Genomic DNA, 20,008 nt, shown 5'->3' with positions numbered 1-20,008 from the left:
TCATTCTTCGAATTGGGCCGAAAGTTGTGATACATTGCTTGCTAAATTATCTTATATGGTGTTTGGAGAAATAAACTCGTCATTTTTTTTATATAACCAATCAAAGTGTGTTCATTGAAGCTTAAACTACCCTTTGATTAAGTGGTCGTTAAAGTATACAACTATACCTATTGAAATCATAAATATTTTAGGAAATGACATAGGTTTTTTTTTCGTTAGGTATTTTAGAACGTAAGTACCTATACTAAGCTTAGAATAAATTTAAAAGTGGATCACTTGAACTCACGTGAGTTCAAGTCTCATCCAAGACAGTATTTTTTCCACTTTTAAATTTATCCTAAGCTTAGTAGCATCATTCGCAGACGTTTCTGCTTGTTAAAAATTAATTTAGTAAGTAAGTATATTTATTATAAGTAATAGTAATGATAATTCATATGGTTTTCCAAGATTCATTAAGAAATACACAGAAAATCAGACAGACGTATATCGTAAAATATCATACCACATTTTACTTTTAGAACTAGTTCACTTCTCGTTTGGATTTCTCTTTGGTAGAACCACGTAGAACTATGAATATGTTAAACCATATTATGTAAACAGCCGTCCATCACGTAATAACATTATCCTACTGCTCTCAAAAAGCTGAAATACCAGGGCAACTCGCAAATACGAGAGCAAACAATAAGTCGGACCGTACTGCATACATCAACTTGGTTCATTCCGATATTGCTACTCAAAGACGCAGTAGAATAATGTTGTCAGTAGTTCAGTACGTTCGTAAATTTTGATCGGTAAGACAACCTTAAACACAGAATATTACAAAAAAAATCTGACAACATACATATCTGTGTATGTCGCCAACTAAGATGAATCTGACCATGGTTCAAATGTTACAACAATGATTAGTTATTAATTTTTTAACCGACTTCAAAAAAAGGAGGAGGTTCTCAATTCGTCGGAAAATTATCAGCAGCTTACTATAGTTCAACCAAACGGACTCTACACTGACTTTAACGTGAAAAAGGACACGTGAAACAGAAGCCTACCATAAGAGGTCGTCAACAAATTAGGACACCTATTCGAGTTCAATATATTTGATTTGATCGCGCCTTTGCACGAGTAAAATTCGCGCGAACTTGCGATACTTGCGTAGTCACGTTGTATTAGGATGTGACCGTTAACGATTGTTTTTTAATCGACTTGAAAATTCCAAAAATATCTTCAGCAAATTTCAGGTTCTCAATTCGATTGTATTTTTTTTATGATTGTTATCTCAGACCTATGTCCGATTTAAAAAAAATATTTTTTTGATTGAAAGTATATAGGTCCTTATACATTGGCCTCATTTTTATCAAAATCCAGTCCTGATGATGAGCAATTGAGAGAACTCTTCAACTCTTACAAGCATACTTCTTTTTTTTTCTGAAAACGCATTTACAATGGAAACCCTCCACAACAAGTATTATACGTCTTGGGGCTAAATTTTAAATGTTATGAGATGGTACTATGGCTGTAAATAATTCAAATCGCATTTTAAATTGTTGTTTTTTTTCTATTTAAAATTATTTCACAGTCTTTGCTAAAACGCCTTAAAGTACTGTTTTATATTTATCTACCATGACCTACCCTGCATCTTAGAGGAACCCAGCTTTCACATATTTGACTTATCTATCTGAATTTTGCCTTATAAAATCCTCTGGAAACTTTAAAAAGCTTCTTGCAGATACAATATTCCGTTGCTTCGGTCGATTTGACATTTTTATCTTTGCACGAATGACCAGGTTCTGTAGCGATGATTTCCAAAGAAGGCCCGGTTCATAAGCTTGCCTACTTTCAAAATTACATACTTTTGTACTTACGCATAATTTGTTGTGAATGGATTCCAATTTTGCGTCCATGATCGTTTGTACCATAGACAAAATTGTAAGTTCATATTAAATTTGAGAAAAATAAAATAATGATGGACCTACTTTGGAGCAGGTACGTTAGAGTTTAATTTAACGATTAAGATAACGCCTAAATTTAGACAGTTACAAAAATGGTCTTTTTCTTGAACATATCGTCCAAACCCATTTTGCCATACAAAAATCGAATAATATTTTTTTTTTTCATTTTCATTACCGAAAGTGCTGCTCAATGCTGGATAAGAAAGAAGCTCTAAAAATAAATCCATCGGTGACCTAATGAATTGTTTACCCCGTGTACACTTCTGGGACAAATATTCCCAAAACAATGTCAGTTTAAGTATCCTGCAGGCGCTTTTAAAATCTAAGTGGGCTATTATGGCATCCTAGCTCTAAATTAAGGAGAATAAATAAAGCTGTACACTGCGTTGCCGTTAATTTGTACCTTCTGTTGGAATTTTACGACGATATTTGTTCCGCTGGAAGTGCCTAGAAATGCTCACGAATAATATTTTCTAAAGTTACCACAAGACAATTGAACATGGGATTGTAAGTGCCTTGTAAGATGACCAAGATAACCCATTGTTGATATTTTATTACGAAAAATATCTTGAATACTTAGGGACCGTGCGAATTTGTAATATAGCAAAACCTATAAACCTAGAATATATTATGCTGAATTGATCGCCATCAAAATCAAAGTGATTTGTTAAGATTTAGTTAGTGGAAACCGTTTTCTCCCTAAATAGAAATTTCATTGAAAAAGTACCACTATTTCGTTAGAATCGGAAAGCTATTCTTCTCTCAAAACGCTAAGTTATGAACTAAAGGCGACTTTCTCTTCTTCAGTCGGTCCTTCAATGCTGAGGGTCGTGACATCATGTCCTCCTATTGAAGACCAGGTTCCTTCGTAGGCTTCTATTCCTCACCAATCGTGCAGTTTTAATTTCATAGGTGCAGTGATTTGAGTTTTGAGACACCATCTAGTAGGGGAAGGGCCCTGTTGCTTCAACTTTGCCCGTCATAGTAACTCTCTCTAGGCTATCCGGGGAGCGTGAGAGATGTCCGAAGTATATGAGACGGGGAACTTAGGGTACCTAACGTATTTTTGCCAACCCTTATCTTTAATGAGCTGCAACATTGATAAAGGGGTTCGATTATCGTCCACAGCACAAGTTTTGTTTATAATCCGTCTACTCGTATTATGATTTTAATGTTTGTTATAATTTATCTCCTAGCCTAGTTGCTTGCGGTGGCTGGGGCATTTGCACTGGATGGAACTCTCTAGAATACCTCGACGTGTATTGCTTAGTGCACTTGTGTATGCTAAAAGGAACCTTGGAAGACCGATGCTGCGCTTTAAAGACTGTGTTAAGCGAGATATGTCAGCATTTAAAATCGACCACTATGCCTGGAAAACTGTTGTCTAAACAGCAATGCATAAATCGTCTGCAATAGACGCAAAGGCCTGTGATGATGAGCCTAGTTCGTAGGGAGCAGGCTATCCCGAGGTTCAAATTTTGGTAAGGGCATTTATTTGTGTGTTTATCACAAAAGATCTGTTCCTGCGGCTGTAGCATGGTCGGCGTTTTATCACCTGTCGCGTCATGCGTCACTAATGCACTTATATACGTGTTAGAATGTGACGGGCATGGTGACAGGCGTTAAAAATGCGACCATGTTACCGCCGCTAAGTTACGGATATTTTCTATGTAGGTATATAAGTACTCAATTATAAGTATACCTATATTATGTACATCGTGTTCTAGTGCCCAACACACAAGCCGTTATTGCAAGGGCCTAGGTCGATCTGTGTAAAATTGTCTTATAATAATTATTTAGTTTTCTACTCCAGCGCTTCTATTTGTTAATAAAATGACTGCCAGTGGTATCAAAATCAACTTCATTAGAAGCATGGCGCCAGGAGAGACCGGCACTTGTCTATTGGATCATTACAACAGTGTTATTATGAATATTTAATTGTTCATACAATATATATGTACATAGTACAACTGTTGTATTTTTTCTTTTTCAACTTTTACAACTTCTAGGCAAAAATCTAAAAAATCTAATCGTTTTACTCTTGTATACGTATTTACTTTGATTTTATTTATCATTTTAGGTGTTTGCTGCTGTCTTAGAAAAAGTATTTTGTGTTTAACATTAAGTCTTAAAATTCTCGTTTTGTAACTTCGGTCCTTGAAGTTAAAAAAACCCTTATTGTGTACCTGAGTCAGAATTATTTTCTTTGTCTTGTTTCTGACCGCTCTGTCACGCTTCTATTTTTGTCTAATAAGTGTCAAATAAATAAAAAAAGTTAAGTGCATGTATTTCTAGCTGTAGATAAGTAAATAACATGAGAAAAATGAAGAACTAAATTTCTCCCCATACAAAAAGCTCCACTCTGTCACATTTTTTGGGGCCAAAGGTAAAACAACGAATATCTAAATGACAGCGAACTTTTTTGATGCATTCAAAGTATGAATCGCATGAGCTACACCGCCACTCACGTTAAATATTTGCATGCCTCATATCTCATAATATGGCCAAAAGTGGAGCACTTAATTATCTGTGTATATAACACCTGTTTGTAACACTACCTGCTTTTCGACAAATAAATGCATTGAATTGAATTGAATTGAATTGAATTGAAAAGACTTTTGACCCACCTGTTGTACAAAATACTAATATTTATTTTACTTACCTAATCAACGCTTCCAGAGCATATGGTCCCGTGGCTCGTTGCGAGTCGCCACGATCGTAAATCCCCGTAATTGGAGGGCGCTTCGATCCCCCTTCAGGTGTAGGACCTACTCATGATTTTATTATTGTACAGCGTTTGTTAACCGGTGAAATACTGGGTTGTTCTGCCGTTGTGGATTAAGAAGACACGAGGTCAGGTAGATTTTATCATTTCCGTAACTATTATCATAGAGAAATATAAGTAAAGAAAGAGTGGTAGTGGGATTGTAACGGGGAGTGCAAAATAAGAGCAATCTCTTATTAACCAATGATAACTGTTATACTTTAGTTTATAGTTTTAATTTTGTTATGACTTTACTAACATTCAATTTATAGAATTACGAGTTTAAGTGAGAGTAACAAGATATGATTTTTTTTAATACATCAGTTCTTTTACCAAAACGCGAGTTATTTTGTAGTCGATACCTAACGTCAAGTCTAATGAAAAATATATTGTCAATACAATTTACAACTAATATTACAAACAGAAGGAGTTGAAAATAGAGTTCATTCAGATTCAAGAGATGTGTTAGATGAGTTTTCGTTCGTCGCGACACTCGCGACATCAAATGTCAAATAGTAGTGCTGATAAATTCCGCAATAGCACTACTACGAAATAACTCGCGTTTTTATTTGTTTGTTTGTTTCTTTATTTGCTATTATAAGATACAAGTACAAGTATCATGCAAAATTTTATACAATAAAATAAACTTAGCCTGAATCATGCGTAACATTCAAAATGAAAATTAAAATAACATTTGACAAAAGACTGATAAATATCCTAACTAACCTAAGAATGTCACGGATTGCGTGACATTCTTAGGTTAGTGGCGGATTGCGTTTGTATTTGATTTTCTGTCAATTATGCGACATATTCAATAACTATATTTCATTAGATGTCAAAAGCAATAATTAAGTAGTCATATAATTTACCAAAATACTCATCGAGACTGTAAAAGAGTCTCGTAGCCAAATAGTTTTTAAGAATCTTCGAGAATACTCTCAGGTCTTCAGACTGTTTAATATCATCTGGTAGATGGTTAAATACTTTAATTGCTATATAATTCATGCTTTTCTGGAACTGAATAAAATTCGACCGAGGTAGTGTAAGATGAAGATTTCGTCTTAACGAGTAACTTTGAGTTTGGTTTATCAATTTGTATGAGCTGTAATTTTGGTGCGAAAACCGAAGTATGGAGTTACCACTGTTTCTTTGCTTAATGTGAATTCTGTGGTAGGTCTACAGTTTGACTTTGAACACTGTTTTTCAATAGTTACATGCTTTTATTCCCATCAATTTGCAAGTCTCCTTCTCGAACTCTTACTTATGAACAAAGTCGAGGCTGTTGTTTTTTTTTTCATCAGGGAGTCTCTTTGGCCATATTACACTTAGTTGAAGGAAAAAGGATAGGTTACAGTAGGCATACATTTCGACTGCATCATCAGATCAACTCCAAATTATCGTAATCTTTATTACAGATCAATGCCAAAATTTTACCCCACCGGGAAGTGGTTCATAAAGTGATAAGATTGAAATAATACATATTTATTTATTTAAAATACCATACAAATATACAGAAATAAGCTACTTATGATCATATAAAAACCATAAAACATATATTTTTGTTTAAAATCATGAAAAATACTATGACTGCGTTTTAATGCACACATAAAAGAGTTTGAAAATTTATTGCCTGAATATATATATATATATATATATATAAATTAGTATGCATTTCATTTGAAGAAGAACAGATGTAATTCGACTTACTAGTACAATAATATAACCTTATAAACAATTAATAATGTAAACTAAAACTAAAATATGACTAAATTAAAATATGTTATTATTATGTCCCTGATTCCGTGGAGTATGGGACGGGTGCTGGTGTGGGATGCAACCTGTGTAGACACACTAGCCCCGTCACATCTCCACCGAACTTCCGTGAGGGCAGCGACAGCGGCAGAGGCGGCGGAGAACGCCAAGGTAGGAAAGTACAGGGGTATCGGCGCCGAGTACAATTTTATTCCATTCGGTGTCGAGACCCTTGGTCCGTGGGGCCCTGGCGCTCTGAGTCTCTTGAAAGATCTGTCTAAGAGACTCAGAGACGCCACAGGAGATCAAAGAGCTGGCAGCTTCCTCGCTCAACGCTTCAGTCTAACGATCCAGCGAGGAAATGCTGCCAGCGTCTTCGGTACTATGCCGCAGGGGCCATTTTTAGATTTATTTTAGTTTTAGATTTATATATATATATATATATATATATATATATATATATAAGAAGGTAAAACATGAAATGAAATTTGAATTCATCAATTAACATTTGAATAAAATATAAGCTCATTAAATATACTACAATATATATCATGAGATATAAAACGAGCATAGGTTACGGCTCGTAACTTAATTTATAAATCATATGAATTAATAACATTTAAATTATACAATAATAATATCAATCAATACACTAGAATACTAGAGAACCTAACCACTAAAAGCTTGGTAAAATATCAAACAAGCATAGGTTAAGGCTCGTATGGTTATTTATAAATGTATCTATATTTATTTTTATTTGATAGGCACAATAACACAATGCAGGCAAACAACATTTTAAAATATTCCATACATAAGTATCTTATACACTACCCACACCACGATTACAATTGTACACAACACAACCACGGAACAATTATTATGCTAAGTAGGTACTAATTTTCACTATAAAATCTTATTTTATTAAGCGTAATAAATGTATAAACATCCAACTATAATGCAGATATCGCATTTAATGCACGCCCGAAAAAACAGTTCAAAGTAGCCAAATATATCGGAACACATTCTTATTTTTAAGGTAACAATAGATATTTGTTTTACAAGGGCTCAAAGTTATTGTTTAACCGCTCGCGGTAATATGGGTACCTATCAATATTTAACAGAGCAATTATTACTACACACATATATTCTAAAATTGAACTACGAGCGTAGCGAGTGGTTCGAGAAGTGGAATATTGAGCGTTACGAGGATTTCAAGGCAGGGTTAAACAAACTTTGCCTCCGAGTGAAACACAAGAATTATCACCACACCAAAGCGAGGAAAATACTATCTATTTAATACCAAAAATATCAAACCAAATCAAATCCAAATGAACATAATAAAAAAATATATATCACTCAAAATCCTCATTTAAAAGTCAATTCTACCAGGAAACAACTCAAAATTTGCATCTGATTAGTTTGCCTCACAAGTGGATAAAATGCAACCTTCTCATTAGTTTCTGAACAACAAGAGGGCGTTTACCAGTTGGTGTGGTGAAAAGGTCTTTTACGATATATTTCGCCACTTTGGCAGTCACTATCCGTTTGATGCCGGCTGTCCCTCTAAATTCCCCTAGCCACTAAGCGGAGATGTCAAACGAGCATAGATTAGGTGCCCCAATAATAATAATCTGCCGGAGGGTCGTAAATCTAAGTTATTGCTTTATTCCCCGTCTCCTGCCGGACCTTCCGGCTTCCCTGTAATTAACGTGGTTGGTATTTCTAACAGAACTGGGTTACTAAAGCTAAAGGCTGATTTATACGGCACGTGAACTCGCACTTCGAACCAATTCGACCGACCGATCAAATACCAAACGAGCTCTCGAACCGTGTAATTTAACCCCAATTTTACGAGCAATATTAAAAAATACTATTAAGCGTGCATAAGCTAGAAATGAAATTATATTATTAAATATTTTGATTTCTGTTTTTATAAGTAAATTATAAAGTGAAATATACTAAACAAAACGTAATCAAGGTCTTCTAAGGCCTAATATAACAGAATAGGAAGTATTTTTGTGATATACGTCATCTATTTCAGTTTATTAAATATCCATTGATAAATGTATAATTAATAAAGTATACGTCGTATACGTTGGACTAGGTTGACAACAAAGCTCTTATTAAACGAAGTAATCAAGGATAATTCCCACCGGTAAACTGTGACAATGGCCGAAATTTACCTGCATTCCTCCCCATTTGGACGTCATCGTCAGCGCGTTAATCTTAATAAGGAAACTGAATAGCATAACTCCACTAGTAGTGTACACATACTGACGTACCTATACAGCGGTGTGCTGAATAAAGCATTGTAGAATAAATAAAATATTATAGGGACATTCTTACACAAATTGACTAAGTCCCACGGTAAGCCAAGAAGGCTTGTGTTGTGCCCGTTGTGGGTACTCAGACAACGATATTTACAGTATAGAAATACTTAAATACATAGAAAACATCCATGACTCAGGAACAAATATCTGTGCTCATCACACAAATAAATGCCCTTACCAAGATTCGAACCCAGGACCATCAGGATATAGTGTATAATAAATAGTTGACGATCATAATATAAATTCATTATGTAATTTTGTAATTTTTAACTAGCATCGCCAAAATTTTCTTTTAAATCAAATCTCCCGTTGCTTCCAAGTCAATTACGTCACAAAGGTTTTCCCGTCGACTTTTTCCAGCCTAAAATCTATAGTGGACCAATTTTACAGGCCGCACCCGAAACGTGGAATCGGCAAATTGATTCAATCATAGCTCCGGGATGCCTACCTTTTGTTAGCTGATAGTCGGTTTCCGTGACCAACTACTATCAGTCCTCAGAGAACGCTCAGCTAACCATTATTTTTTTAAAAAACAAAAGTGGTCTAAATCGCCTAAACAATTGACATTAGGGTCATTGGATTTATAGTTACGCCACTCTTTTTTTGGAATTCTTATGTTATTACCACTCAGAATCATGAACTCTTTCGATATTGATAGGAGAAAATATTGTCCCAAAAAATTATCGGAATGGAAATAAAAATCTTAGGATACTTTTTTTCTTTTTTTATGAATACGATTGGAAAAGTTCGAGATTCTGAGAAGATCTCTTATAATAGAACAAAAGGCCCATTAAAAAAAGCGGCCAAGTGCGAGTTGGACTCGCCCATGAAGGGTTCCGTACCATTTATGACGTATTAAAAAAAACTACTTACTATAGATCTCGTTCAAACCAATTTTCAGTGGAAGTTTGCAAGGTAATGTATATGATATATTTTTTTTAGCTTTTTCATTCTGTTATTTTAGAAGTTACAGGGGGGGACACATTTTACCTCTTTGGAAGTGTCTCTCGCGCAAACTATTCAGTTTAGAAAAAAATGATATTAGAAACCTAAATATCATTTTTGAAGACCTATCCATAGATAGATACCCGACACGTATGGGTTTGATGAAAAAAGATTTTTTGAGTTTCAGTTCTAAGTATGGGGAGCCCCCAAAATGTATTGTTTTTATTTCTATTTTGTGTAAAAATCTTAATGCGGTTCATAGAATACATCTACTTACCAAGTTTGAACAGTATAGCTCTTATAGTTTCGGTAAAAAGTGGCTGTGACATAATCGGACAGACAGACGGACATGACGAATCTATAAGGGTTCTGTTTTTTGCCATTTGGCTACGGAACCCTAAAAAACTGCCTAATTTTAAATTGTAAAGACACCTATTTTAGTACCCGACTATAATTGGTACTGTTATCCAGGGGCGTATTTATCCTAGGGCCAAGTGGGGCATGGTCCGGGGCGACGGGCTACAAAAGGCGGCACAGGCCCCACATTTCCAGAAGACGCCGAAAAAAAATGCATTTGTGCTTATTACAATATACGGAGCGGCCCAGGCCCACTGGCGCCAAATATTGAAATACTGCTGTTATCTGTATTATGTACATAATACCTAGGTACTTGTAATAACTAATATGACATTGACAACCATTGTTTGTTAGTTACAATAGTAGTTACATTGTGTATTAAAAATTTGTTTGAACTCAACCTAATATATATGTATGTATATGCAGTTTGTTCTGTACTCTGTTGGTACTATAAGGCAAAAAGTGCTTAAAGCCTGACCAGTAATATATGATCACACGCCATATTGCGGAATTTCATTGGAACTATTTTTTTTCATACTAAACTGAACTGTCGCCTTATACATGAGAATAACAGCGCCCTCTTGACAATGATCATATATTTCTGGTCGCTTTATAATAATAATAAAATTGAGAGCGCACTAGTCGCCAACAAACTGTCTTCAGTTTGGCGAAACTTTTGTATATTTAACTTTTGTATGTTGTGTCGTTGTCTAAGTACCCTCAACACAAGCCTTATTGAGCTTACTGTGGGACTTAGTCAATTTGTGTAATAATGTCCTATAATATTTATTTATTTATTTATTGTCATAATTAAATAAATACATTAAAAATTTATTTAATTATTAAAGGCGGTAAATAAAAATATACGAACGAGTCTGAATTGAAGATCGAAGCCAAAGGCGGGAGCAAAATTAACACGAGTCCGTAATTCATGTACCTAATACCTCCCGTTTCACGCACAAAGTTTTTAATCACACTTGTGTGGAAAAAGGGAAATAAATAAAACTTCTGCCTAATTTAGTATGAACATCATAGCCCTAGGTCGAAATTTAGGTTTTACGGACCACATCGCCTAGCATGTGTTATGATTCTGAAACATTCAAGCTCTAGGTCAAAATTTACGATTTACGGACCGCATTACCTACGTGTACACCTTTTACGAGCATGATTGATGAAAATGAAGTCAATAAAAGTGTGTTAATAATAAAAACGTTGTTGAATGTGATGCGGGCCAGAAACTATCAGAGCCTATTAATGGTAATACTTTTAATGAGATTATAGTGGTTGGATCTCATTATATGAGTAAACATTGCTCTGAATATAGTAATATTTCGTAATAGACTCGCTTTGACGGTCTTGTATGCATTAATCCGCTCATGAATCTCACTGTGGATTGAAAAGTATAGGTCAAATTAAACATTGTATCAATCGCATGTAGTTAGGTATATTATTTTTTACCCATTCAGGATAAAAAAGACATATTTACTTGTCTACGTCTCTACATCTTACGCTTCCTTCACTTTCATAACGTTCCTCATACACGCTCGCCGTTTTACGGTGCTCTTGACCTGGAATTTCTTCAGGATTTTCACGGTTTGATCAGAGAAAGTCCGCCGAGCTTTACTCCTTCCAGCTCCCTCTTTTACTTCTCCCTTATACACCCTCTTTGTTAGCCTTCTTTCACTTATTCTTTTAACAGTACATCTTCTTTCAGTTAACACTTTTCCCTTATCACACTGTTCCTAATTCTATCCTGTAATCTCACACCATACACACTTCTCAACGCTCTTCATTTCCACTGCATTCACTTGGCTCTAATACCTATTCTGCCATACCCAACTTTCGCTACCAAACATAAGTGTAGGAACCAATACCCTTCAATGCCTACCTATATACCTACCTACATACATATTTACAGTAATATTGAAAATCATCTACCTATGGGTAGTATGAATTTGGTGAAATGTTTTCTTTTTCGGCTAGGGCTTATCTGTTAAACAAAAGTCTATGTTTCTTCTATGCAGCGGTTACCAATGCTACCGCTACTGATGGCAGCAAACTCGTTTAAAAAGAAAAGAAATTCTACCGACCTATTTATAATATAGTTCAAATTCGTGTAACAGCTCATTCTGTTACCTGACATGCCACACAAGAGCGACCGATCGCCCTACATTACCCAAACTCATTCTGAGAATGAGCTGTTACATAAATTTGAACTTTAATACTATAACGGTAGTTGCGTTTAACGACATGGTTGCTTTGGCATGCGCCTAAGACGCATATCCATAAAAGAAACAAAAGCTTTTGTTTAACAGACTACAGATGTTAAGAAAAAGCCTTAAAAATCATTTTAAAGACAAAAAAACATTTTAGTTAATTCGTACTATAAATAGCTAAGTGTATTTATGATGCTCTCATATTTTTAAAGTATGATTTTAATTATCACCATTCAATAAAAATATAAGACATCAACTCATTAAAATAAACAGGATAAATATAAACATAAACAAATAAACAGGTAATTTTTTTTTTAATCCAAACCTCTTATAGATTCCGCTTAGCAGTGTAAGTATCACGAACAATTACAAAAAGAGCTCAAGATTAAAAATCGTTTCGAGAATTACCAATTTGCTGAAACTCCAGCTATTCTTTTATTTCAGAAAAACAATACAGCCGGTAGGAATCCGCAATCTCGCTACAGATAAAGAGTGGTTTAAAAGAAAAACTGTTAAAGGAATCAGCGAAATCCTAACGATAAACAGAAAGGAAATGTCTTAAGAGATATTTATCGGTTAAATATTCGCCACGAAGCACTGCGAGCTCATAAAATGGAAGAAAGAATGCTGTCCCGAGACTAGTGATAACATAGGGCATATTCCCGGGAATCTTCGCGTTTTAAAAAAATCGAATAACAAGAGAACCTACTCGTAATCTAAATGTTGTTATTTGGTTCATGTAAATATTACATTATTTGTATCATGATTTTGTTTCATTATTTTAGATGACTATTTCTGTTTCAAGTAATAACTGCGAATGCGAGCAAATACGTGTAAGAGGGAGCAATAAAACCAGGAAATTGGAAGGGAACAAACTATGGCACGCCACGCGAAACTTGCGACGGAAGATATCGCCAATTCGCGTGTTTTTCACTTTTATCTCAATTACTCTAAAAACATACTTGTGTTCATAATTTTGCTCGTCAAATCTCTCGGCTTATCACTAGCTATTTATTACTACAACTATACTGCTATGGTATGCAGAGTAATTATTTGGCTGGCGCGAAGAGCATACCACTTTGGTCCAGAGCAGACTCGCGCCAGCTTTCGCTGACGCCGAGCTCACGGGATCCGCCCAACGATATTTAGGATGAGTGATGACCAACAGGACGGCGTCAGGGTAATGATATAAAACTGAAAATAAACAAAAATCAGACATATTTTCGTGATTTTTCTATCGAGCCATCTTTAACTTTTGGTATCTCAATATGGGTATCTGCTTACGATACTTTTTAAATAATAATATAGTTTAAGTTTTTGCATTATTAGCCAATGACCACGGGAATATCCAAAACAAATACGAGGAAATATTCTCAAAAAACTTTGGAAATTTACATTGGTTAGAATAAGTCGTTTATAAAAAATCCCTACTCATAGTAAATATAGTTTAGTAAAATATTTTTAATTAATCTTTCACATCCAAAATTCCCTCGACCCAGTAATTCCGGGAACGTCATTTTATAAACAGACTAGAAGAGATCTAGCAAGACACTTTGCAGAATAAGGGTGTTGTATCGGGTAAAGGTATTAGGGAAGTGTAGATTTCACAATTTTTTTCGACAAAGAAGAACTTTTTGTGCCCCGGAATATTACTTAATATTCCCGGGAATGCCACTTCACTACCTAAAGAGATCCAGCGAGACGTTTTGCATAATAAGGGCGTTGTATCGGATAAGGCATTAGGGAAGGGTTGATTTCACAATGTGTTTCTTTGATGCCGGCTCTCATGACTATTTGTGCATTGATTTTAAATCGTTCGATTACGAATTTATGGGGAGTTTATCTACGTGGCTCCCATTTGGATTCAGAAGGATAGCGACCGTTAAGACTAGACTCACACGAATCTATACTTATACTTGCAATCAAAGTTAAACTCTCATTTTAAAATTATATTTACAATACAATTCAGGCATGACCCATATAAGTGTTCGTAACAAAACGTAAATACTAATGTAAAACTAGTACCAGACATAGATATTATTCATTTTTTACATACAGACACGTCTGCGAACGATGCTATTAAGCTCAGAATAAATTTCAAGTGAAAAAAATACTGCCTTGGTGAGACTTGGACTCACTGTCTCTGGATCGATACTCCAGCACTCTGCCATCTGAGCCACCAAGACCTCATCCATAGCCAGCAAATTTTCCCAGCATAATGGGTCTTGGCGACCCTAGCGACATCTACCGTAAGAACGTTACGTTACCCAAGCAGTTTTCAACGTTACAGATATTATGTCATGTAAATGTCCCTGTATTATAATTGTGTTGTTTTAAAATGAGAGCGAAAGTTCGATTGTATGGGAGCGGCTTTTTGGTGGCAGGTTCATGTGACTCATAAGGTTCCATTCGGATTGCGAATACAGCAGCGGAAAATGGGTAATGTAACTGTCTGTTTCTGTGATAACTTGCGCTGGCGCATTGCTGCCACAGTAAAACTGCATAAGCAATGCTGCTACAATCGCAATCAGAATAGATGATAGTTAAAGAGGTACTTAGTCGATTTTTGGCAAAAATATCATGCCCCCTATAAGATTCTCTACGTTTCTGACAAAATTGTTGATTGAACCTTGTCGCGCTGAGTCCTTCAGTACGTAGTCCACTCAAAACCTCACCTCGTCCATCGGCGCTCAAGAGTGTGCCACGTTGCCTCGCTCTCTACCATATGGAATCGGCATCGTATTTCACATCTCTAAATGCTCATTACCCTCCTTTTTGCGGCAGTCGGGTACGAAGCGGCCATTACCGGCATGCGGCGAACTAAACGCCATCGCCAGCCTGAAATCAGATCTTTACTTAGATCGAAATCGACATAAAACGTAGCAATAATGTGTGATTTATTTATCGAAATCGTTTTCATATCTTTAACTTGAATCATAGACACACATACACAGACTCCGCATTATAAAGCATTTAGTCTTACATTTCAAGTTTACCACTCGCGTGGTCTTTAAGGCACTATCTTCTAGGTAAGTAGTGGGTCGCAGAACATATTAAATACCTACTCAGTTTTGTCTTGCACCATTTGTTACTGTACAATGCGCCGAGACGAAAGCGTTATGTTGGTTAAAATAAATAAGACTAGAGTATATATTTACAACTCATATTCTAAATATATAGTCTTACATTACCTTCATGCATCAGAAAACCAGAAATATAAATTTATACAGGTTTTATTTTGAACGACGAAATATGTAGTTACTACCCGTAATACCCGTTTGCTACAAGTTCGCAGTCGGCGACCGTTACAAGCCGTTACGTTACATGATAACATTGATAACACATATTGTACCTGTGATAGTACAATTAGTAACTGCTAGAGCTTCACAAGTAACGGGTAGTAAAACGATAAATAATTAATCCCAGATTTTGTGGGCAGAAAGGGCATTCATCATGTCAAATTTTATCCTACCACCTACGCAAGCTGTATTCTAGCCATCTTCAATAGCTGCACGATAACAACTTGGTTTCAATACATCCTACAACTAGGCTGCAGCGTGTATCGGTCATTCAGTTCTGAAACCCCACTCGTAATCAAATTGGTTACAGATAAAGGCGGCCACTAAACTGATTGGTTGCATGAAGTGTTCGAGGTTACAGCCAGCTGAAGTCCTGATTCCCATGTCTTATATGCCGCCGAGTCAAACGCACTAACCAATTTACTTAATTCATCATAGAGTGCAACGACTAACTCATTCTCAATTTATGTGACTGCGGTCAAATCTTTCATATGTGGGTCATTCTCAGATAATATGGCTATGGTCAGACTCAACTCCGTTAAACTTTTCATACATTTAGTATGGTTTGACGAATTTAAGACGCAGGCACAGACCTTAAGAATGACCCACATTTAGTATTGTGTGACGGAATTTAGACGCAGGCACAAATCTGAAGAATTACCCACATTTAGTATGATTTGACGGAGTTTAGACGCAGCGCAGGTACAATCTGGAGAATGATCCAACTATAGAATAACTATAGGAGTCTGATTAGAGCTCAAAAAGATCCCACGTGTATTCAACTGTACTGCCCGCAGCTTAACAACGTCAAATAATGTTATGGCGCACAAGGTGATTGACATATATAATTTTATTTTTTCGAATCAAAACTTTTAGTGACCAATTTACAACTTTTTTATAGCGGAAAATTGTGAATTATTCAAAGTTGCGGACGGGGTATATATTATATATATTTATGGGGTATATTTATGGAAAAGGAATAACTGTCCGTGACAGTAATATTGAAGTCAAGAATGAACTAAGAGCTGCGTCTATATATGTACGTATATTCTGTTGCTGGTAGTGAATTGATTGTTGTAAATTGAACATTGTCGGTCATTAATCGGTCGATGCATCGTAAATCGCAAGCAATGTATCAGTAACGTTTGTAGACACCATTCGCTGGTTTTCCCAACGCTTTGACTCACCAATGGCCGTTGATATTGAAATAACCTCACGGTAAAGTCGGATCGGTGGCGAGCGGTCATTCAATTAATTACGAGTTCCAGCTCTGATCAGCTGTTGACTTGGTCGGCATTTATGAACTTAAGTATTAAGTCAAAGTCAAATCTTTATTGCATATCACAAATCACATTAGATGGAACAAAAGGTGCCCCGCGTTTGAGATGCTGGAGTGCGTATATAAAAGAGGAAAGTTGCTTTGAAAGTTTAAGGATATGAGGTTTCCAGTTAAGGTGGGTATCCAACTCCACTCCTAATAAGGTAGCAGAACTAACAGATTCAATTTTAATATTATTATAGTAGAATTGAATTGGCAGTGAGGCTTTCTGATATGGTTTGAATTGAATAATTAATGATTTCCCCAAGTTGAGTGTAAGATTATTAGCTTCTAGCCAATTTTCAATTTTTTCTAAAGTGGTATTTAATTTATGTTCAGCTTCGAGAATATCAGAGCAGGGAAGAAGTACAGAGACATCGTCAGCGAATAGCACGCTATGGTTTTCTAATATGTTAGGGGGGTCATTTATATATATGAGAAATAAGCAGCATCCTAAGACGCTACCCTGGGGGATGGAGCAAGTAACAGCAACTTTATCGGACCGTGTTTGTTGAATTTTGCCAGTCTGAAAGTCTGTGTATTCTACTTCTACATATTGAGACCGATTACTGAGGTAGGATTTGAACCACTCGTGAGCTAATCCTCTGACTCCTGTAATATAAAGATTTTTTAACAGGGCTTCATGGCAGACTCTATTGTAGGCTTTGCTCATACTATGAATTAGGTAAGTGAGAATTGCGTAGTAGGGAGAATAAGTCCTTACTGAAAACCGGTGCCACATATTGCCGCTGCATCCCTGCTAATGCTCTTGACTAGAAAGTCGGCCAAGTAGCGATGAGTTGTACATTTGAAGCTACAGTCAAACAATGTTTTAGTTGGGCTAGGTTGTACCTATACTACACTTTTGCTTTCCACTCACTGATTAGTTGACACTTAACCAATCCACCAATCTAAGCGCAGTAAGTTTATTAGGTCGTTTTAGTCCGTTTTTTAAGAGGAATTCGTATAAGGAGAGATATATTTTCCGGAGTACAGCAATGCCACTTGGTACGAATGTTATACACGTCCACCGAAGTCCAAAGCGACCGGGAGCCAGACTGAACTCCGCGACATGTGGGGGGGAGGGGGGGTCAAAGTACAAAGTTGCCGGCGCTCAGAAAAAAAATTCTGGTGGATTCGTTTGGACCTTTAAGTCAAGTTTGGTGTCGTTTTCAGATAACTAGATGATGCCCAGTTCATTCCCCATACCAGTTCTTTTAGGGTGCCATAGCAAAATATGACGAAATACTTAAAATAATAAACTTTTAGAAGTAACACAATGTAAACAAACCCTTATATTTTCATATTTTTGTATGAAACTTGGTTTATAAAAAATACTATCCGAAAGCCTATTTAATGCAGATTATAAAAACATTAACAATAAATATACATTTAACTATTTTCATTGTAAAATAAATTAATTGTTGCACATACGTAATAGAGCCGCAGCGCGGTCTCACTGATCGCGCGCGGGCGACGCGGCGACGCTCAGCGGGGCGGGGTCATGATCTTCGCCATTCGCGTTCATTCGACTTCACTCAACCGACATACATACTCGTACAGTCAGTTTTCGTTCAACTTTCGTTCGAAGTGTACCACACGTGGCTTGGAATCTGGATGGGCTAACTTTCTTCGTGACGGATCAAACAAAGAAGAGCTATACCATCTTTTGTCGTCACATTGTTACTCAAACATGGACTTACCAATGGGTAAAGAATTCGTCATAACTGATGGCTCCGAAGCTCTTAGTAAAACCACTCCGACTGAGAATATGGCACCGTGCAATCACGAAGAAGCGGACACACGGGTAATGCTTCATCTTGCTGACGCTGTGCTGAAAGGGCACTCCAAGGTAATGTTAAGAACAGTCGACACAGATGTCGTCGTACTAGCAATATCTTGTGTGCCAAAGCTAGAAGAACTATGGGTGCACATTGGAACAGGACGAAATCACCAATACCTGGCGTGTCACACTATATCTTCATGTTTAGGTAACAGACTTATTAGTACCCTAATCAATTTTATGACAAGATCAATCAAATTTAATACTAAATTAATGGTCTTCTTTATTGTTACAGGCCCTGAAAGAACACACGTTTTGCCCTTATTTCATTCTTTCACCGGATGTGTCACAACCTCATCCTTTAACGGAAGAGGGAAAAAAACCGCGTTTGAAGCTTGGAAAGCATATCCGAATGTCACACGGGGGTTTGAAGCACTGTATAGGGGGGAATATGACAGAGCGGACCCTGAAATTCAAAAATTTGTTATTACCATGTATGACAGGTAAGAAAACGATTTTATTTAAAATATACTTTTATCCAGAACTTGCGTGCAGCGAGACCTGTCCTTTATCTAAGATCTTTATCTAAGAGTATTTGTTTTTCAGATCATGCCCCTCTGAGACAGTAAATGAGTGTCGCAAGAATTTATTTACAAAAAAAGACAGGCAAATCGATAATTTGCCTCCTACTGAAGCTGCTCTCAAACAACATACCTTAAGGGCAGTTTTACAGGCTGTTTATGTTTGGGGGCAGTGCCTAATAAAAAACCAGAATATTCCTTGCCCATCTGAATGGGGTTGGCAGAAAGAAGGAGAAGTTTGGGTGCCACTGTGGACCCAAAGTCCTATGGCTGCTCAAGCATGCCTGGAGTTGATTAGATGTAGGTGCTTGAAATCTTGCAGAAACAAATGTAATTGCTCCAAACGCCAGCTCAAATGCACAGAACTATGTAATTGTGGAGGAAATTGTAAATAAATGTCTGTAAACTTTAATATTTCATTTTACATAACTCATCAACTGTAATAAATACATCTAATATGTATATGGACGAAACGTGGAGCATATTATTAACTTTAAGAAAACATTTAAATTCTGTAAATCGGTGGAGTACTTTTCAATTTATGGCGTGAAAACCAAACTGCTCTTCCGCCATCTTTGATTGCCTTCCTTTCCCCCCTCCACTACTTTAACACTCTACGACCGATAGTTTCGTGTTTTGGGCGTTACTAGGAATCCAACGATACCAGTTGTGATAGCTAAAAAGCACAAATGAAAAGTTCCAGTAGTTCGAAGATAA

At 36.3% G+C, this 20,008-nt stretch overlaps 2 protein-coding genes and 1 long non-coding RNA gene across 3 annotated transcripts in view; all 3 read left to right on the top strand.

Annotated features, from left to right (window-relative positions):
- Positions 1-20,008, top strand: part of LOC133529401 (apyrase-like) — a 192,007-nt gene that overhangs the window by 59,125 nt on the left and 112,874 nt on the right. The gene's annotated exons all lie outside the window — the stretch shown is intronic.
- Positions 10,482-13,076, top strand: LOC133529416 (uncharacterized). The gene is made up of 2 exons (XR_009801132.1): positions 10,482-11,135; positions 11,205-13,076. It is a non-coding gene; the product is annotated as an uncharacterized LOC133529416 (long non-coding RNA).
- LOC133529069 (uncharacterized) lies at positions 18,526-19,703 on the top strand. The gene is made up of 3 exons (XM_061866687.1): positions 18,526-18,918; positions 19,006-19,213; positions 19,317-19,703. The coding sequence occupies exons 1-3, from the start codon at positions 18,621-18,623 to the stop codon at positions 19,684-19,686; spliced, it is 876 nt and encodes a 291-aa protein (XP_061722671.1). The 5' UTR covers positions 18,526-18,620; the 3' UTR covers positions 19,687-19,703.

Source organism: Cydia pomonella, chromosome 20 (assembly GCF_033807575.1).
Source record: "Cydia pomonella isolate Wapato2018A chromosome 20, ilCydPomo1, whole genome shotgun sequence".
NCBI classification, from domain to species: Eukaryota; Metazoa; Arthropoda; class Insecta; order Lepidoptera; family Tortricidae; genus Cydia; species Cydia pomonella.
The sequence above is the reverse complement of the archived record's forward strand: the minus strand, read 5'-3'. Positions and strand labels throughout refer to the sequence as shown.